This window comes from Centruroides vittatus, unplaced genomic scaffold (assembly GCF_030686945.1).
Source record: "Centruroides vittatus isolate TY-2023 unplaced genomic scaffold, ASM3068694v2 contig_2726, whole genome shotgun sequence".
Lineage (NCBI taxonomy): Eukaryota > Metazoa > Arthropoda > Arachnida > Scorpiones > Buthidae > Centruroides > Centruroides vittatus.
Window position 1 is genome coordinate 196,079 of NW_027121735.1, and position 23,095 is coordinate 219,173.

A 23,095-nucleotide genomic window follows, 5' to 3' on the forward strand; every position below is an offset into this window, starting at 1 on the left:
CAACATTCTTAGATAGTAATTAACCTGATTACAATAAAATGATAGCATTCTTTTTAGAAGACTTGTACTTGTACGTATTGTAATGTATACTCAACATGAAGTTGGATATTTCAAGTGTGAAATTAAATCCTTTCCAAAGCACTAAGAGGATCATCCGTGTCCATTATAGATTTGTTCGAGCCTTTTACAAAAATTGAAGTTCTTGTAGTTGCAAGCCAGTGCCTTTACCATACTGGCCCGTCTTCTGTTCGTTAGATAGTAGATTAATTTGGTTAATATGAGCCTAGGTATACAGAATGGCGGCGCTTCCGATCGCCATCTTGTTTACACACGCAAATGTGCAAACAAGATGGCGACCGTCGACAATAACATAAACGCGCCTATATTTAATCTTTTTAAAACGTAAATTTGCTACTTATTTTTTCCCCTGCTTTTGGTTACTTTTCCTACTCTTGGACCAGAAACGAAAAATAAAAAAATCATCATACTACCTATAAATTCAATCGATGCATGGACGAAGTGAATTATGAGATTCTATACATCAGTGGTTCGAACAAAATTTGCCTGTATTGTACATAAATTTTACTCCTCTTAAGAAATGCAGTCTTACGATACACATCTCTCGACTTTATCTACGATAGGCAGCGTCTCCATAGAGGTTGGCACCTGCGATCCACGGCCACCTAGCCTTCCACGTGTCGTTAACGTTGTCTTTCGTGTCGGAAATCACTATTACATATCCTTTATGACAAATTTAACACGTTTAACACACATTTGCACACTTTTAAACACATTTACACACTATAAACGCACATTTAAACCACGTTTAAACACATTTAACTCACATTTACACACTTTAAACGCAAATTTGAACCCCATATAAACCCTTTACAAAATTTTTACCTCACTTACACAATGTTAACACACCTTTAATACACTTATATGACATTTAACACGCATTAAATACATTAATGACACGTTTATCATGTTAATTACCATTGACAAACTTTCCTTCTCGATAACTTTAGACTTCGAGTAAATTGTACAAACTTTGAAAAAAACACAGACATTTTTAAAAAATTAACAACGTACATAATCCGTCTACATTGTAACCAAAATTCGAAATTCACATTATTCCTCATGTTTCCTGAACGGAATTTTTTGATGGATATTTGCATACGAAGGCATCATTACTATCAGCGCCATCTACATTTCTTTTCTAAAAACACTTGCCATCGAGGTTACCGGAAGCGCCGCCATTTTGTATACCTAGGCTAACATTAACCATTAATTTTATATAGTTTGCCATTAATTAACCTAATAAGTCAAAAATCTTTCTGAAACAATACATTATTTGTGCGTGATGCTTCAACATCATAAGTAAAATTTAAGTTTTCTAGTGATATGGGGCACAAAACCTTTTTATAATGGAACAGGAAAGTAGAATTTTAAAAATAAAAATAAAAAAAATATGGTGCCAGTTTAAAATATACACAAATACCTCGATTTTACAGCCTAAATATTGGGTTCGCTTTACTACCGATCGGTTCGTAAAGCGAACCTTTATATTACCATTAAACTTAATGAGATTATTTTCCTCGAAATTATTTGTACAGTAGAGATTAAAAATTGAATATAAAATGTCATAATTTATTAATTCGAAATTTATATATATATATTTTCTAAAATATATAAAACATGCATTAAACGTGAATCAGTTAAAGCTAGTATTAGCTGCTTCGTATGCAACGGACTACTACATTGGTTTGCCACTGATACGTCAGAGAGAAACGACCAATGGAGCCGAAAGACGTGAAATAAATATGGCGTCCTCCATTTGATGGTAAGTGAATATATACGTGAAACAGCAGAGAAAATGAGAAACATTGTTAAATAAATAAATTTTAAATATTTTTAAATTCACTTTGAGCATTGTCCTTGATAATAGTTTAATTTTAATGTCAATCACCAGATGGCGTTCCTCTACCGAATTACATCATAAAGAAACGGACCAATGGCGTCGAATGACGTAAAAATCAATATGGCGGCCTCCATTAGAAAAGTCACGCGAAAACGAAATCGAAACTGAAACAAGGCGTGGTAACCAAATAAAATCGAGTCATGAGCGGTTCGGATTTTAAAAGTAAGTCTCGTGTAAGGTAAAGCGTGTTGTGTAGAGTCGAATTTAAATTTATTAAGCTTTTACAGGGGTTTTAGCGTATTTTAATTAGGTTTTTAATCGTTTATTTACAGATTACGTTTATCAGCAGTGTCCGACTGATGAGATGGATAACATAGAGAAAAGATCTGGCCATTGTAAAGTAATCTCGAGTTGCATTATTTCTATTTTGTTCGTCTTTTACGTGGTTTGTTGCAGTAAGGCAGTCGATGGCGAACAACTGACGAAGAATAACTCTAGTTTTAATCATTCTGTCGTTGCTGAGCCTCTGAAAAATGATAAATCTAAGATGATATATTACTGTAAGGAAATTTTATTGATTTTAGGGTAAGATTTGAACTCTGAATGAGGGGTTCCCCGTCTCTCCCAGAATTGTAGACACATGGTACGAGCAAAAAAGTCAAGGGAACCTTACCTGTATGTGCGACCCTTTGCTTGATATTTTCCTCTAAAGGTCAGTTTTTAATGTGTACCGTTACTACTGCCTATCCTCCATGCTCCTCATTGGTTGAGGCTTGCCATCACTTGCCTCAGCTGATGCAGAGTATGTAGAGTGACGGCAAGTACCGAAGTGCCTACGTGGAGATGATCCCTTAAACCCCCTAAAACTATATAACGACGAGTACTTCACAAACAGTCGAGTGGGCTAGTCTCAAAGCTGGCATAGTCACCTGGATTAACACAGTTAAATGCGATGGTCTTGGCAGAGCAATGTGACTCCCGATTGTGTGCGACTTGGAAGTGGGCCGATTTCTGATGGTTATATCTTGTCAAGGGTCGCACGTAGAGATTTGGTTACTTTGACTATTTCATTCCTGTGGATGTGGTCTACAGCTCTGGTAATGTTCCAATCATCTTATTCAGAGGTGTAACTGTACCTATTTGAGTATATAAATACTTTTAACTCTGTTTTTAATATTGAATAGTAGTATAAGCCAAATATATTAACGATAATATAGATATAGACGTACCATTTAGATATTTAAAAGTGCCTAGTGCCGTGGTCGGCAAACTCATTAGTCAAAGAGCCAAATGTCAACATTACGATTGAGGTTCCTTTTGAGAGCCAAATTTCTTAAACTTAAACTATATAGGTAGATACATAGTAAATAATAGCTTGAAAGATAACTGGTCATAAAAAAGATAAATTTTTTCTCTCTCATGACCAGTTACATTAGCTTTTTATATCAATAAGAGCTTAATTAAGAATCAGGCTGCTAGTAGTGCAAAAGTCTAGCTTGTAGATGGTATGTATGGTCGTCGGAATTAGATTAAGAAGGATGGAGATGGATTCTTATGAACAAGTAACAAGCACGTCTTTATTGAACAAGAAGCGGTACAGAACTGATTGTGGTGCGCAGGCGCGCTACCAACATAACATATAAGAATTGCCAGAGATGGCGCTGCAATACATAGCATCATCCCCTCCTAAGGAGAATTACAAACAAACATAGTCTTGTAAGTAGGTAGGGGTTTTACGATGTCTATGACTTGATTCTTGAGTATTAGAAGAGTCTGAAGCTAAGGCAGAATCTGAAGGTGAATTTTTCATGTTATCTTTCTGAGGAATGTTTTCAACTATTGGATTATTTTCTTCTTTTTCTTCCCACCACAGCTGAAGAGGAACGAATGAAGCACCTTGAGATTCGACGGATGCAGATGATCGAGATCTCAGTTGATCAATATGACGTTTCCATACGGAACCATTAGGAAGCTCAATGTTATATGTAACAGGTGAAAGTTTCTGAATAACTTTACCTGCAACCCAATATTCTTTAGAACAAAAGTCACGAGCAAAAATTGTGTCTCCTATCATAAATGAACGCTGTGGACGAACTACGTTGTTATTCGATAATGTTAAAGGACGCAACAAATCTAGTCTTGAGCGAAGTTTTCTGTTGAATAGCATCTCACTTGGTGTTTTACCAGTAGAACAGTGAGGAGTAGAACGATATGAAGTAAGAAATTGAAGGAGGGATGTCATTAAATCCTTTTCACGAATTAATTTTTTTAAAGAAGACTTAAACGTTTTGATAAATCCTTCAACTGCTCCATTAGTTGCAGGATGGTACGGCGGAGAGAATGTCTGACGAATTCCGTTCTGAGCTAAAAACATTCTGAATTCACGAGATGTGAATTGAGGGCCATTATCAGAATGAACATGTAATGGAAGGCCATGACGACTAAACCAAGATCTAAGTGCCAGAATAGTAGCGGAAGAATCTGTGGATTGCATTATTTGAATTTCAGGATATTTAGTTTTTGCATCAATACCTATTAGAAACATTTTTCCAAGGAATGGACCAGCAAAGTCAATGTGCAATCTACTCCAAGGCTCTTCAGGAATTGGCCATCTTAAAGTATTAGTAGAGGGAGGATTTCGATGGTATGACTGACATAAAATACATTCTTTCACTGTTCGTTCTAGATCACTATCAATGCCTGGCCACCAAACAATTGATCTTGCTAACATTTTCGATTTAACAATACCTTGATGTCCAGAATGTAATTCAATGAGAACATTTCTGCGAAATTTTTCAGGAACAAATATTCTATCACCCATAAATATTAAGTTTCCTTCTAGAGAAAGGGAATCCTTGAATTTAAGAAATGGCTTAACAGTTGTATTTATCTGATGCCAATTATTCTTGATACACTTACGCAAAACATTGAAAAGTTTATCTGTACGACATGCTTCTATAAAGGCACTATTGGTAAAAGGAAGGGAGTCAAACTGCAAATTAAATAATGAACTTGGAACTGAGTTACTAAAATCTTCTATGAATAAATCATTAGTAGTATTTCTGGAAAGGCCGTCAGCTATGATATTAGTTGCAGAGGAGATGTACTTGATTGTATAATTATAGTCATTCAGTATGATGCTCCATCTTTGTAGTCTAGCAGCTACAATCTCATTCTGTCCTCTTTTATCACCGAAAATTGCAAGTAAGGGCTTATGGTCTGTTTCTAAGATGAAATGGCGACCAAGAAGATATTGTCGAAATTTCTTGATACCAAAAATAATGGATAATGCCTCTTTCTCTGTCTGAGAATATCGACGTTGAGCAGGTGAAAGTAAAGCATTAGCAAACGTAATAGGACGTTTTACATTGTCGATAATATGGAAAAGAACAGCGCCGACACCAAATTGAGAAGCATCTGTAGCCAAGTATAATTCTTTGTTAGGATCATAGTGTATAAGAAGTGTAGCTTGTTTTAATGAGTTTTTTGCACTTTGAAAAGCAGATTCATGTCTCTTTTGTCCAGGTCCAAGAACATCCTTTACGTAAGAGTTTGTAGAGAGGGTGTAGATAAGTAGACAGTTTAGGTACAAATTTAGAATAATAGTTCAACATGCCTAGGAACGAACGTAGAGAATGGACATTACGAGGCTTATGAGCTTTTAATATAGGATCCAGTTTTGAGGATAAAGGAGCAATTCCTTGTTTTGAAATCTCAAATCCTAAGAATTTTACAGAATCTTGTAAGAATTTGCACTTTCGTTTATTTAGTTTGATTCCTTCTACTTCACAAATGGATAGGATTCTTTCAATATTACTGAAATGGTCTGACTGATTTGTACCAGAAGTAACCAAGTCATCAAAATATGGTTGCGTTTTCGGAATTGTGGAGAATAATTTCTCCATAGCTCTTTGAAATAAAGCAGGGGCAGATGCAATACCATATAAGAGACGATTGCACTTATACAATCCAAGATGAGTATTGATAACCACTAAATTTTTACTTTCATCATCCAATTGGAATTGGTTATAGGCATCACTTAAGTCAAAGGTAGAGAACTTCTCACCTCCAAGTAATTTCATGGAAATCTCTTCCAAACGAGGTATTGGATGGACATCTATTTGTAACATCTTATTCAGGGTTAGATTAAAAAGTCCAGCTATCTTAACACTACCATCATTTTTAACTACTGGAATTATAGGTGTAGCCCAAGCACTGTTGGATATCTTAGAAATTACTCCAGCCTTTTCTAACCTAGATAACTCTGCTTCAACTTTATCCCTGAGGGAAAAAGGAACTGTCCTTGGTTTCAGAAAAATAGGATGTGCATCTGGTTTTAAGGTTAAATGAAGGGATATTGATTTAGAACATCCAATACCATCAGAAAATACAGTAGAGTATTTGTCTAGTAGAGTAAGCAGATTAGAGTTTGTATGTGAAATCCTAGGAGTAATACTGTTGATTTTACATGAAAGCTTTAACTCTCGAATCCAATCTCTTCCAATGAGATTAGCATTACCATGACGAACCACATAAAGGCGAAGTTTATGGCGAGAACGATTGTAAAGAACTGGTACTGTGATAAATCCTAATACATTCAACTTGAAATTTCCATATGTGCAAAGAAAATGTTTAGACTCATGTAAAGAAAAGGATGATAAGTCTCTGTTGAAAGTGGATTCAGAAATGATGGAAAGTGGGGAGCCAGTATCAACTTCAAAACTAATGTTCTTCTTGTTAATGGATAGAGTGAGAATAATAGGTGGAACTGGTGTGGAGACATCTTGAATATTGAAAAGATTAAAATAAGTTGAATTATCTATCTCTGAATAACCATTCGAATCTTTGTTGGTACGAGATAGTTGGTGTACGCTCACATGAGGATGCTTAGTTTTTCCACAAACCCTTGCAATATGACCAGGTATGCCACATTTATTACAGGTAAATGTTCTAAATCTACAATTCTCACGGGAGTGATCTTTGCTTCCACAAGATCTACAAATGTAACTACCAGTTTTCTTTGTTTCGAACTTAGTTTTATCTCTAGAACTATTCTCACTAAACTCCTTCTTTCTGTTAGGGAACTTTGTGGAACGAATTTTAAAACAATCGTTTTCGAGTGGCAATTTATTGAAACGACCTGCATCAATCAGAGCTTGTTCCATAGCAATAGCATAATTGATCGCTTTCTGAAGGTCTAATTCCGACTCATTTTTAGCAAAAAGATTTGAACGAATTCTAGGGTCGTACAAGCCTGACACAAATTGATCTCTTAAACGTGTTGCAAGGGAGTCTCCAAAATCACACTTTTTGCTTAAAGATTTTAACCCAACTATGAAATCATTAATCGATTCTCCTTCTTTCTGTACCCGGCGAGTAAAGTTCGCTCTCTCGGAAATTATACTAACTGATTTATTTTTATGTAGATCTCATTATACTTTTTAAGTCAGAAAATGTCTTCGAAGAGGGTTTATCAGGTTGACAAAGGTTTCTTAACAATTTATAAGCCACCGGTCCCATCTGACTAAGAAGAGTAGCCACCATTTTTCTATCGTCAGTGATATTAGACGCTATAAAGAATTCTTCCAATTGTTCCACATATTCATCCCAATCACTATTTACGTTATACGGATTAACGTTAATCGTTGCCATTTCCGAATAAAGGAAAGAAAATAATGATGATAAGCAATTCGGTAACTTACGGGTCGAAGGTTCAAAGTCTAGCTTGAAGGTAGCCACGTGTTGACTTCGTCGAGGAAAAAAAAATAAACGTTAGTATTCTTGCTGAAACTTGAATAGAATTGAAGAAATAGACTATCTTTAATCCACCTCGTCGCCAGAATTGGTATGTATGGTCGTCGGAATTAGATTAAGAAGGATGGAGACGGATTCTTATGAACAAGTAACAAGCACGTCTTTATTGAACAAGAAGCGGTACAGAACTGATTGTGGTGCGCAGGCGCGCTACCAACATAACATATAAGAATTGCCAGAGATGGCGCTGCAATACATAGCAGTAGACATTTAGATGAGTAGGTCTCTCAAATAAATTAGCTCTGGATGACGCATTCCCAATTTTTTGTTATTTGTCATAGTCAAGGGATTAAATTTGGAAAGACTGACAGAAACACTTTGTCTTTTGGAAATAACTTAAGAGAAGATGCTCCGAGTAAATTGTGATTTATGTACTTTAAACAAAGCAGAATTCCAATCAGAAGCCTACAAAAGCTAGAGTAGGCCTTTAACCTCCAAAACTGGGAACAAGATCATTCAAATTTGCGGGTTTATCTGTGGCATTCTGTGCCAGTCAGTGCCGACCGTTAGGGAAGTTATTATATCAATGACGACTAAATGATTAATTATTCAGAACTTTTTGCAATTTTTATTATTGTTTTACAATTGTTTGTTAATAAAATAAATATTTCTTTTATTAAATTGTTTATTTATTATACATTTTAAAATTTGCAGTCACAACTTTATCGCTGTGGATGAACACAACTGTTGCAGCAACTATTTTACATAGAATATGTTTGTTAGTAGAAGAGTTGTGGCATTTCAAGAGCAGATACGGAAAAAATTATTGGAAATTCTTGTCCACCGTATTTTCGGGAGGATGGAATTCTTTATTTGTAGTTTTTGGAGTCGGAATTCTAATAATGGTAAATATTTCTTTAATTACTTGTAATAATTTAAATACTGTAAAATCTTATTGTTAGTTCTGTTTAAATTCCAGTAATTTTACATTCATTTAAATTGATAGTGTCTTCTTACGGATCATCATATAGTTTTGAGCGTTGCGGAATCGAACAAGAATTTATTGATAGTCGTAATTGCCGTTCTTAATATATTCTTAAGCCAGAAGGTAAGTCTAAGTTTATAAAATATTTTACAATAGTTAAGTAATAATTTATTAACTTTTTCTGTCCTGTGCATGTCTAAAAGGCTTTTTATTCATACTCGTCATAAGTGGTAAGCATATAACACATCTCAATCAGACCAAATGAAAGTATAAAAATCCAGACTCAAAAATATCTTGCAGTTTTGTAGGGCTGCTCATATACTCTAAACTTTTTCGTTAATGCTCTGCTTTGTAGGCAATAAGGAATGTTTTTTCATAACCATTGTGGGTTCAGTTAAGCCCACAATAGGGTGGCTGAATGATGGGGCCCAACATATCTAGTACAGACCACCCGTAAAAAATTCCTGGGGAGTTATTTACCTGGATTTGATTCCGGGTCCTCCCAGAACAGTAGGTGACACCTTGACCATCCACTGGTCATTATATTTAAGCTAATTTTTAGTTAGTTAGTAACTATACTGCCACGCCAACAAAATGTGTAATGTTACCACTGCCTATTCTCTGTGCTCCTCATTGGTCGAGGTTTGCCGTCACTTGCCTCGACTGATGCAGAGTATGCAAGACTGGTTTGCAGTGCATTTCTTCTAAGACGGTCGTGAGCTACCTTCAACCTGTAAGGTCCTAATATGTGACCCAAGGCATCGACGGCATAATTTTTTCCCATTTTCTGTCTCGTGACAAAGAATGTTTGAACTAAACTTGACCAGTGAAAAGATGAGAATAAACTGTACGTTAGTAGTCTGTTATTATTAGCATATACAGTAAAACCTCTAGTCTCAAATGCTCTCTTTCTTGAATCCCTCCTTAAGTCAAACTGGTTTGTTGGTCCAGGCAAGCTCCCAGTATTATATAATGTATTTTTCTATTCAAGGAATGAATTGTAGACCCTACGTTCTAATGTGATCTATGTACGCACTGCTTCTTTGTAAAGTGTTGGTTTGAATTTCGGTGGCAATGGATTAACCCTCAAATGACCGGGCTCCCGATCTATGGTAGACCTAATTGTTAAGCAAAAAGGCCATGGTACCGATTGATCGATACCCTGTTAAAAATCGATTTTTATAAAATTTATCGACAACAGATGTCAGCACTTGACAGCAGTGTCTCATTTATTGTCTGTTTCGCATATTTTTGTCCAGGTGGTGTTTTGTTGACTTAATTAATTATTAAGTCATATTATATCTGGACACGAATCGGCCTGTATTGTTTGATTATAAAGTACACAACTGAAGCAATAACAACATATGTCACTCCAATACACAAGAAATGTTGCATCTATAAAAAGTGGATGAGGTATTTATTGTGTCTGTAATTTCATCCATGTACTACATAAAAGTTTGCAAACATTAGACTTTAATAATAACTGTTTATTGAAAAAAGTGGCAATATTATGTACTTGCCATGTAGACTCTTTATATGCCTATGTATAAACTTCATAAATCATGATTTAGTTAATTATGCCTTGACTTTACTCCAGCACACATTTGCCATCAATATCAATAAAGAATTTACATTAGAAAAATAATAATTATAACTTCAGTGGTGCCACAAAATAGTGTCAAGCAGTTCTGTAACACTTCTTGTGAATTACTAAAAGTGCAATAACTAGGGATTGCAATCCAGCAGTGTTTTGAATCCAGCTGGATTTTTGCTGAATTGAAATCATTCCAGCTGGTCCAGCGCGGATCCAGTGTGGATGTATTTTTGGTGCAATAAAGTGTTATCTGTCTATCTATCTATCCTGCAATTTATGTTTTTTTAATGAAATAAAACATTTTTTAAAAATACTTAAAAAGCTTTTATTATTTAGACTGGTCACTATAAATCAGTAAAACTTTTTACACATTTAGGTAGTAAACTTAACTTTGGTTCGGTTTAACATTCGAGATAGAGATAATTAACTTTAAATGTTTAGTTAGATTATAATTATAATGTAATCTTTAAGTTAAATAATAGCAAAGGTAATTCTACTGATTAATTTATATTACCGTATTTTACGGACTATAAGATGCTACGGATTATAAGACGCACCTTAATTTTTAAGCAATTTTTTAAAAAAAAAAACACCTATAAGACGCTACGGACTATAAGACGCACCTGAATTTTGGAGGCAATTTTTCGAAGAAAAAAAATGCGTCTTATAGTCCGTAAAATACAGTAATATATTATAATAATGTAAGGACGGATAATCAGTGGCTAAGTGGCTATCAGTCTTACCAGTTTTCATATATAGGCTCTACATATTAGTCTGTAGTTATTTATAGGTATATAAAACTATGTACTGGAAGTAGAATAAGTTAAATAAACTACACCTTTATCAATCCAGCAAAATTTAATAAAATAATAACGTTTTCAATCGTTTTTAACGATCTTCCTCGGTTACAAAAAAATAGAACATTAAATATAGAACATAAAATGTGTTCGGAATAAATATGAAAATTAACGGAAAACGCCCAAACGGACAAAATATAGATAAATAAACAAAATAAATAGCGGAAAAAATATATACAGGGTGTTTTTTTTAAACTGACGGTACTCAGAAACATCTGTAGAGCAATCTAGCAGCCGGACTGTCGCCAAATTTGGGAGAGTGACTAAGGATGACATGGAAAAGAGATTCCGCGAAGAAAAAAGTAGTACCTAAATTCGCCGGTAGAGGAGGATTTGGCGCTGTTGTAGCGAAAAAGCTACCAGCACTTCACTGAAGAAAGGGTCATCAGTCGCTTTTTTCCACTTGCATGGCCGCCTCGCTCCCCGGATCTAACCCCATGTTACTTTTTCCTGTGGGGTTACTTAAAGTCCAAGGTCTATCTTGGTAGTGTCCCAAACTTGATGACTTTGAAGGACAACATTTCTCGAACTGTGATGAACATTCCTGCGGACATGTTACGTTCGGCCATAGAGAACACGGTGTTCAGGATGCAATGAGTTGTCCAGCAGGACGGTGATCACATTGAAGAAGGGAGAAGGTTATTTGCTGATTAATTAAACTTTCGTTATTACACTGAAACCTCTGTCTGATTATTCATTCGTGTGTTTGTTAATTGCAGCTGGATTTTATGCAGATTCTTAGCTGTTTTGCTACAACAGCGCCAAATCCACCCCTACCGGAAAATTTGGGTACTACTTTTTTCTTCGCGGAATCTCTTTCCCATGTCGTCCTTAGTCACTCTCCCAAATTTGGCGACAGTCCGGCTGTTAGATTGCTCTACAGATGTCTCTGAGTACCGTCAGTTTAAAAAAAAACACCCTGTATATAAGATCCAACGAAACCAGCATTGTCCGTTAATAACATTAATTAATGTAAAAGGATCTCCACATGGTAGACAATGAGTCCGCATCTCTATGGTTTATACAACCAGTTGTCATGTGCGCCTTGCAGATTTCCAATCTCTCAAGATGTTTGACCGTTTGCCTATTCGTCGTCGTTTTTATAATTGCCGCTTGATCCCATTGGACGTTAACATCCTTCTGTCTTGCGTATGATGCCAGCGCAGTGTTGTCAAGGTTCTTACTGATTGTATATTTGTGCTCTTGAGCCTTTGTTTTAAACTGCGCATCGTTGCACCCACATAAACAAGCTTGGAATTGAAACGTTGGTTGTGTAAAGGCACCGAATATATACCCGTTGTTGAATTCCGATCCTCTTTCTTTTTATCGTTTCTTAAAAGTTTGAAAACAGTGGGATTACGTCGGTATACAATACGAAAATTATTAGACCTGGCAGTACATCTATGTATCTTGTTTAAAAATGGAATGTAATTAAGCACTATTCTTTTTACATTTATTCCAAACACATTTTATGTTTTATAGTTAATGTTGTATTTTTTTGTAACTGAGGAAGATCGTTAAAAGCGATTGAATACGTTATTATTTTATTAAATTTTGTTGGATTGATTAAGGTATAGTTTATTTATAAGTAATTTAATTATTAGTGTTAGTAAAGTAGTGAGTAAGTAATTAGTAGCAGTCTAGTAGTTAGCAAAGCGGCAACGCGACGACGTAGACTTTTGCGCAATTATTTAGAAAGTTAATTGAGTATTTGTGGATCCGCAGCGCTGGATCCAGCCAGGCTGATCAGCAGCGAAATGCGCTGGATCCAGCTGGATTGCTGGATGAGGGATCCAGCAATTGCAATCCCTAGCAATAACTCTATGTCAATAAAGAAATAGGAGTACCACAAGAAAAAATTATGAAGTCGAGTTTTCTACTGTTAGAAAAAGTTTAAAAACACTGATTTAACTTTTTGTTCACTGCAGCACCAAATTCTTTCCCTATTAGCAAATGTATCTGGGTTCATTTGTAACCCTTCATTGGTCTTTTCAAATTGAACATAAAATTCAATGCGTAGGTTCTCTAATTACCATATATTTCCACAGATAAGATGATAGTTGAATCATAAAAAAAGGCCCCGAAAATCCAGGGTCATCTTATAGGACAGATTTATGCTAAAACTATAAAACTTTGATGAAAATTTATACCTCGTCTTATCTGCGGAAATATACAGTATTTAAATACATTTGGTGATGACATGCTTGGAACAAAATTGAATTAAGTTACAATTGAAATATATATATTGCTAGTAAAAAATATACTGAAATATATTTGCAGAGTATTTATGTGTACATACAGGGATTAGACAAACTAATTTGAACACAACAAAAGATCACTTTTTTTGTTTATTAATGGGGTAGGACCCTCATTTGTAGATAACACAGCTAAAATACATTGAGAAATGGATAAATATAAATCATGAACAACATTAATGACAATTCTGTACCATTCTTCAATCATTACTGATGCTAATTCCTTGGCAAGAAGTAGGTGATGGAAAGATCTACTTCTAACCTTTTTCTCAAGAATGCCCCCAAACAGGTCAATAATAATCAGGATGGTCGGGGTAGATGCTTAAGTTCAGTTTCATGCTCCTTGAACCAAGATCAAACACATCCAGCAACGTGGATAGGTGCATTGTCATCTGGAAACAAAGTTTGAATCAGGAGATGGAGTTGGTCACTCAGAATATGCTGCTATCTCCGGGCTGTTACTTTACCTTTGAGGACAACTATTGGACCCAAAGAGTTGAATTATATCACATCCCAAATCATACAAGAACCTCTGCAATGCTTGACATTGGGTTTAAGGCAGTCAACGTTGTAAGCTTCACCCAGTGATCTCCAGACATAAATATGGCCAGAAGTGGGAAATTCAATAAAAGTTGACTCATGAGACCATATCACACATTTCCATGTCACCAGTGTTCATGTTTTGTACTCTACATCACTGCACATGCTGTTTGATATTTCTTGTTGTCAGAGAAAGGTTTAGCTATTGAAACCTGCCATTATTATCTTCATATTGGAGTTTTCTCTGATGCTCTTGCACTTTTAGCCAATTCTGCAGTAATTTGCACTGTTATAGTTTTGCGTTTTCTTGTTACAATTTGACAAAACGTTCTTTTTTCCTTGCATTCAGCTTTGGTTTCAATCACAGCTGCTTCTGTCAGCAGACGTTTTGCCTGCATACTGAGAGGTGATAAAGGAAACAGCAGTTTTTTGCTACATCCGTCAACTCTGCAACTTGAGTCACAGAAACCCCTACTAGGCATAAAGCCCCAATCATTCTCCTTTGGAAGTCGGTTAGAAATGATATAATCACTCCCAAAAATGGGCAGATTTTTCAACAGTAAAAGTAATGAAGTACATCAACAGTGATATATACTATGCAAATGAGAAGAAAAAAAGTGGTGGTATCTGTGATGGCATGTGTTTCAGGAAGAGTTGAATTTGACTGTGTAGAACAGCGTACGCTTGAATTATTTTGTCTAATTCCTGTAGATACATTTCACTATTAGCCCATTATTTTGCTGTTTTATAAGCTCCACCTGCATATACGAATTTGAAAACACAAGGGAAAGGATTCGGTGCTGGAATGAACGTGAGCTTAGTTTCTTGAAATGTTATTCTCCAGGTTATTGTAATAAATTATAACAATTGAAACTTTTTACTGATAGAGATTAAATAATTATGAATGTGTTAACATTAATTAGCAATATTACTATATATAAATTACAGTAATTTGAGCCAACTACCAAAACACTAATAATTATTTTTTGTAGGTGTGGACGGAGACGGAATTTCAACATAGCAAGTCTCATATTCCCAGTACGGGAACATTTATGGCTTATGCTGCTTATTATAGCTACTACAAGAATGTATTACCCAGTAAGATCTTTAATCATATTAACTCGGTTACAGACACATACAGGCACTCCCCTACTTATGAACATTAGATTTCCATGGTTTTGTTGTAAGTCAAAAACTAGTCTAGATTGTACATTTATACACAAAATAACTGTGTATTGTTGGTGTTTGATCCTTCAACACACCTAATAGAATACATTAGGTGTGTTGAAGGATCAAACACCAACAATACACAGTTATTTTGACCTGATCGCTGCTGCTGCTCAGTAGTGGTTTTTTTAATCTAACACACTTAATTTTATAACGTCAAGTTTAGTTTCTATGGTAATAGAGCCACACTTCTTGCATTTATCTCCACTGTTAGACTTACTATTACATTTTGGGTGCATAACCATAAAACTTTTTAAAAATTGCAAACAATAGCAAAAAACATTACTATTCCAATATTACTGGCTTTGACCACCACCTCACAAGCAGCAATGGAACGTTCCGACATTCCATTGCTGCTCGTGAGGTGGCGTCAAAGCCAGTAATATTCGTACGAAAACAAAAATGATTATACGTAATAAATTTTTAATAAATAATTAATGCGAATTTATTTCTATTATTTATTACTGACTAAAGACTTCTTGCTAATTGTGAAGTGTTGTTGAAGTCAAAGTTCAGAATCTGTGCGAAATTTAAATTTAACACACACGGTCAAATCGTTAGTCCAAAAGCTCGTAAGTAGGGGAGCTTCTGTATTTACTTCAGTAGTTATATTCGAACTGTGTTTTGTAGAAATCAATAGTTTTATGGGATGTTTTCGAGTGTGTATAGGTATTTGGCTCTCTCTCCTTTTAGATAGCACCTATCAAGATACAAACTAATGCCAAGTTTTACTTACTCAGCTGTTATGCATTACAAGGGAAAGTAATGGAATTGTGTCAAATTTGACTCTGAATTTTTTTGTAAATCTCCACGTTTTGAGACCTCGTGAATCCAAAAACATTCCGCAGGTACGTACGTGTATTGGTGGCTATTTCACTTAATATCTCGGGATTGGGTAAACATTAAGAAATGAAATTTGGCATGGTGGCTTGTATACGAAGGGCATTGATGTACTAAATTTTGGTGATTAAAGATCCAGGGAGTGGAGAGATAGAGGGGAGGAGGTTGTCAGTCATATCTCTAGAGGAGGACTTTAATAATGAATAAAATCTTCATTATGTTTATATTTTTTCATCTCATCTCTGCCCTCAAAATTAAGCTTTTTGCCATTTTGTGGTAATTAAAAATATAAAAAGTTTTTTTTATAAGAAAATTCCATAACAGATGGTATCCCCCACACAAATTTATTTATTTAGTTTAATAATATAAAAGCAATTTTTTTAAAATAAAAATTCATAACAGCTGGGAAAGTTATGCAACTCGTTACTGGATTTCTTTTTATATTTGATGCGCTTCCATTTAATTTTGATGTCTACGTAATTGTCCTTCAAATATAGTCGTTTACGTGGTGAATGAAATAACGAAATGGTGGTATTATTATACTAGGAAAAGTCTTACTTTAAATAAAAATCATCTTCATAATCCCAGTAATGTATTTATTAAAATCAAAAGCATTTTCGATTAGATTGACCAACCTTCTTCGGTTGAATAATCTAATCGAAAATGCTTTTAATTTTAATAAATACATTACTGGGTTTATGATGGTGACTTTTATATGAAATACCGAAAATAGTAAAAAGAAAACACTTTTCAGATACATAGAAATGAAAAATATAATGGTAATAAGACCTAAGAATATCAGCTGGAATGGTGTTTGTTCAGTTATTCGGCATGGCTTACTCTAGACCAGGGATGAGCAACACACGGACCGTGGGCCGCTTGCGGCCCGTTAAACATGTTTATGCGGCCTGCCAAGCATTTTTAAAATTGAATTTATTTTATCGACTTTCTCTTATCAATATATTGTTATAAAATTAATTATAATAGAATGGTAGTACATACTAAACCGAAACAATTTTTTGTGACTAGTTACTCACTTGTCGGCGACTTGTTTAAACATGCAATACAAACGTGCCGCGTCCGTGCTTGTTTGTGTTTGCTTCTGTCACACAATCAATCAGACTGGTAAGCTGTTAACTAGCAATTTTAGCAATTCTTGTGTTTCTTGAAAGGTGTGAGTGCAGTATTATTTTCAAAAAGGTAATACAGTAGAGCGTCGATAAGTGGAACCAATTGGGGACTGGGGTCCTTCCAGTTAGTGATTTATTCCAATTTCCGACTTTGTACGAAAAAATACATTAACCTGTCTGATGTTCAAATTTTTCTCCGTTGTGTATCGCTTCTGTGTTGAATTTTCGTCGATTTTAAGCCTAACGAAAATTTTTATAATAATCATCGAGGCTATCGTATCGTTAAAAATTATTTCTGCATTTTGTACAAACAAAATGAATATATTAAAGAATATAAAAAACATGAAAATTATACTTTAGTAAAGTACTCTTACTAAAGTATAATTTTCATGTTTTTTTATATTCTTTAATAAAAAATTTAGAAGTAAATTTAGTATCAAAAACATTCGATTCAGCACGACACAGTCCGACTGAAAATCGTTCACTTTCCGGCCATTCCACTTACCGACGTTCCACTTATCGATGCTCTATTGTATTAGTTTTTCTTATTCAAAATTAAGTTTTCCGACGAATTTTTTTAACTTTCAAATTTTTAATCCATAATAGCATTATGGAAAAACAAACAAAAAAACGGAAGGTTGCGGATGACCACAGGCATTTCCAAGAAAAGTGGAAATTTGATTATTTTTTCACTTTCGTCAAAGATAAAGCTGTATGCTTAATATGCTCAGAGACTGTGTCAACATTAAAAGAATATAACATAAAAAGGCATTACGATACAAAACATGAACAACAATATAAAAACTTAACAGGACAACTCCGGATAGATAAGTTTAATCAAATGGAGAAAAACTTGGGAAACCAACAGGCTATTTTTAAAAATCAAGCTATTTTATCAAATACGGCAGTAAAGGCTAGTTTTCTTGTCAGTCAAATACTGGCAAAAAAATGAAAGCCTTTGCGGATGGAGAGATGATAAAAGAATGTCTGACTGCTGTTGCAGAAATAGCATTTCCTGATAAACTAATGTTTGAAATAATATTTATTTTATCAAGATTCACCATTGCAAGGAGAATTGAAGACTTGTCCGAGAACATAGCAACAACGCTTCGTGAACGCATTGCAAAATTCGAATACTGTTCTTTGGCACTTGATGAGAGTTGCGATATTAGCGATACAGCACAACTGGCTATATTTTTACGTGGTATTGACACCAAATTTAATATTACCGAAGAATTGTGTTCATTGATTCCAATGCAAGGGACTACAACCGGCAAAGACCTGTACGATGAACTAAAGTCTGTGTTGGAAAATTTTTCAATTTCATTAGAAAAGATTATTGGTATATCGACAGATGGAGCACGAGCAATGTCAAGCATGGAGGTAGGAGTATCGGGAAGGCTATTTCAAGACATTAAGAAGGTCACAGGAAGGGAAATATTCGTTAACCACTGCATAATTCACCAGGAAAATTTGTGTGCGAAAAGATTGAGTTTGCCAAATGTCACAGTACCAATAATTAAACTAATCAATTTTATAAAGTCGCGTGCGTTAAATCACCGTGAATTTAAAGAATTCCTGAAAGATTTAGAAACTGAATATGGCGACGTGGTTTTTAATACCGAAGTACGTTGGCTTAGTAGAGGTGCAATGCTAAAAAGAGTATACAACTTAAAAAGCGAAATACAATTGTTCTTGGATATGAAGGGAATATGCCTTTCCTCATTTTGGTAATAAAGAATGGATGTGCGATTTTGGGTTTCTTATCGACACGACTCAGCATCTCAATGATCTTACTGTGGAACTTCAAGGCAAAGGACAGTTTATTCACAATTTGTATGATAAAATTCAGGGCTTTGAGCACAAATTAAAATTGTGGAAACAGCATCTTTTGCAGAATAATGTGTCTCACTTTCCACATTTAGAAAAAGAAAACGTTACTACTACTCAAAAATACGCATAATATATAGATATTTTAATCAATGAAGTTCGATTCCAAATGTTCAAAGCTGAGAAGACAGCGGTTTCCATGATAATGTCTTCCTCGCCATTTAATATCGATGTGAATAAAGTTCCCGAAGACTTTCAAATGGAAGTGATTGACATGCAGAATAATACCGATTTAAAAAATGTATTTTTCTCAGTAAACATCAAAAATTTTTATAAATCTTATGTGAGCCCTGAGAAATTTCCGCTTTTGACGAAAAATGCAAAGCAAATGATGTCTCTGTTCAGAAGTACGTATGTTTGCGAACAATTATTTTCAACCACGAAATTAATCAAAAATGACCACCGATCAAGACTGAGTGATGCACGATTAGAAAGCTGCGTACGTGTAGCTACCTCATCAATTCTGGCTGATATTGATCAGCTTGTATCGAAAAAACAGTGCCAAATTTCTCATTAATAATTTCAAGTAAATTCGTTTTTGTTCTTTACTTGTTTTTATTTTGCATTAAAATTTGTATATGAAATCTTTAGAATAAAAAAATATAAAATTTTAAAAAAAGTAATGTTTAGAGTTTTGTAAATTATTAATAAGTGTTACTTTATGTGCAGCCCGCCAAAAAATTTTAAAATTTAAATTGGCTCGTTGATTGAAAAGGTTGCTCACCCCTACTCTAGACAAACCTTCAAAATTCATGTCACTATGCATCCATTATCGAGAGTGTCAATGAAGAATCTAGTTTCGAGCATACTATTATTTAATAATGTATTAGTGTTTAAATTATTTGCAAAGCATTAAATATATATCTGTAGCGGAAATCTACTGCGGCGGCAGAATCGCGGCACACAAATTGTTTCGGCCATTTTAAATGGACATCCACTCGCTCTAGGATAAGAGATTTAAATACAAAAAGTAGGCCTACGTGATGGAATACAAATACATATTTTTACATTTTACATGAATTTTAAGTTAATAAAAATTGTTAAATATTTTTTAGAATTAAAAGAGAGGATTGTCAACGCAGAAAAAAAGCACAATATCAGAATTCCTTTTAAGAAACTAATCATACTCTTTCCTTCGTCCGGACGGATTCCGGATTCGCTCGAACACGGAACGGAGGAAATTCAACGAATCGATCACCTTTCTTCAATTAAAACTAATAAAGAAGGAACTCACGATCGGAAGATGAACAATCCTATTTATAAAATAGCTCCAAGAGATAAAGAGGTATTGTAAGATATAATGTAACTTATAAAATTTCTTATTCTCTGGTTATTTGTAATGAACAGTGATTTAATATTTTGTAGTTTAAAAATTTTGTAAAGTAGATCAATTATTATATTGTTCCATGATCTTATATAATTATAAGTATTTTATGTATGATATAAAGTCCATTTAAATTTGCATTGAAATGTAATATAAAAACTCTGACTTCCGTTTGGTAGGCCCACCAGCCTGACGACCTCTGCCGTATGGCCTTTGGGATTTTCACCAACCTGCTATCTTAGATTTATCCTTTAGTGAGAACCCTGCCATATGCGCAAGTGAATCTCAATGTGCATTTGGTGATGCATGGATAAAACTGTAGGAAAGTTAGAAAGTTGGTCACAAGAGCAACGAAGGCTGGTCTCTGTGGGTTGTATCCCCTTAAATGTTATCTCGCCAGAGCCAGAGTATAACTTGGTATGGCATCTGTGGTAAGTTGGTGTCTGCTACCTATGATTAATCTACAATCTCTGAAACCCTGTAGTGCCATTTGGCAGCGAGGTCCTAATCTCAGAGTTGGCATATGACTGCTGTTCTACTGTGCTATTGCTTACAGCCCCCAACTTTTCTCTTCCCATTGGTCTCTCTATATATCTTTGATGGGTAGACAATAATGAGTAACTCAAAAACAAATGGAATAAAAGCTAGAGATAACTTAATGATAGACATTCTAGTAAGAATTGTTTTTGTGGATCATGTGCTGCACTTTCATGTTCGGTACAGAATCGCCACGTGCAATAACAAGCAGAATTTTTGGTTTTCAGGTCTTAATAATGGATATTATATTACATTATGTAATATCTTTGACTATTTTCTTAGCGAATTGTTTTTATTTCTAGCCTTATTATTGTGTCGTCGAAGGGCAGAATTCTTTACCGGTTCTTAAATCTATGAAACAACCAAAAGAAATTTTTAAACAGCAAGCATATCTTTTATATAATATGCTGAAAGAAATATTAAACGATTCGGGTGAGAAAGACACCTATCATTTGCTTTGCTATAATGATGGTAAGTGTATTTTTCAATATTTTATCTTTACGCCTGTTTTGGTTAAAATTAAATAGTTCAAAATTTAGACTTGCTTAGCCAAATTTACAATGGGTATAAAAAAAAAAGTCTTCTTAGTAACTGTAGAGTGATAGGCAAGATGACAGCCTACAGCTTTGGGGTCCAAGATCAAATCCAGTTGGATTGGAAAATCCCAGGAATTTTACAACAGGTGGTGGTCCCTCACCATCTGGCCAAATCCGTAATGGGTTTGTTGGTGTTCACACAGCAGTTAAAAAAGAGGGGTTATATAGTGATAATTTTTACCATGTTTGAATGTATTTAAATAAAATGTAAATTTAATATTTTTTTCTTTCACAAATGTAAAACGTACATCATACATATATGATTTTATAGCTTTTACAAAGGGTAGGAAAATTAATCAAATATTGTTATTTTCATACACTATCAAATCCATTCAATAAAAATCAATTACAAGTAATAAAATTGAGTGGCTTCAATTTTTTCTTAGTTTAATTTATATGTATAATTCAAATATTGTATGTTCTGATGTACAAATGTGTTCATTTATACATTAGAACAAACAAAATTACATTGCAATGAATGGAAAGGAGGACCACCGTCGATGATTTTGCTGCCCGAAACAAGCTTGGAATGGCATCTGCACACTTACATTTTCTGTAAAATGCTACATTTATCTTGGTATTGGTGTTTCAAAATTTATTTAACATTAATTCCTAACAATAACTGTTTAAACTTCTTTTACATTAGACATTCTTCAAATGTTACACCATCATTTCAACTCTGCATCGGAGACAATTCTCTTATCGCCTTGTCTATTGGAGCGGCTCAGATTGGATGGCGAGAAGTGCAACAAATTAATAAAACTAAAAATTTAATTTTAAATGAATTGTGTGTTTACAATTTATTTGATAACCCTATTATAATGGGATAATGAACATAAAAATAAGTTTCAAAAAAATTATTTCTGCTGCTTAGTATATTTCACGAGCAGTAAGAGGGTCTTGTTCCCCTTAAGTTTGATCATGTGGCAAGGGGCACTGTCAACTTATCCATTAAAATTTGTAACTCTGGAACCCTCGGAGCAGAAGTACCTTGGCCGTTTAGCCCTCACCATCTTGTTTTTAAATATTTATAGAATTAAAGATTAATAATTAATTATAGCTACTTTGTAATGGTAATAATTTATTAAAAAGATTTTTTTTATTAATGAACATTAAATTGCAATGCTCTGTTATGAAAAATTAATTTTAATCTTAATTGATCGTTTCAGAAGACGAAGACAATCCGCAAATGCTTAGCCGACTGTTATGGGACGAATTAGATAGACAATTAAAAATATAATATATATTTTTTTTCTATATTTATATATAATGCCTCTTATATTTTCTTAACATTTACAAACTACACTTTGTTTTTTTTTTATTCACTATTTTTAATAATAATTTTTTAAATGGATAAAATATTTGTTATGGAAATTAAATTTCTATTTTGAAAATTGATATACAATAAATTTACCAAAGATACTTGTAGAAATTAATTTGTTCAATTTAGCCTTTGCAAAGTTCCATAAGTAGTGTGCTGTTTCCCATATGCTTTCGGATCCAACTTTGCATTCACGCACGATCAACAATCGATCCTCAGTGTCTCAAAAATGCACTGCATGTTGAAGTGCGCACTGATACTAATTCAGAATATATCATTCAGCATTTAAATTAAAATAGAACAAAACTAAAACCAAATGAATCT

At 34.3% G+C, this 23,095-nt stretch overlaps 1 protein-coding gene across 1 annotated transcript; it reads left to right on the top strand.

The window, feature by feature from the left end:
• Positions 1-2,050: 2,050 nt before the first annotated feature.
• On the top strand, positions 2,051-22,707 carry LOC136971832 (stimulator of interferon genes protein-like). Its single transcript, XM_067266335.1, has 8 exons — positions 2,051-2,143; positions 2,254-2,481; positions 8,390-8,580; positions 8,682-8,783; positions 14,899-15,004; positions 20,049-20,278; positions 21,157-21,325; positions 22,620-22,707. Exons 1-8 carry the CDS (start codon positions 2,122-2,124, stop codon positions 22,688-22,690), a joined length of 1,119 nt encoding a protein of 372 aa, XP_067122436.1. The 5' UTR covers positions 2,051-2,121; the 3' UTR covers positions 22,691-22,707.
• The last annotated feature ends 388 nt before the right edge of the window (positions 22,708-23,095 follow it).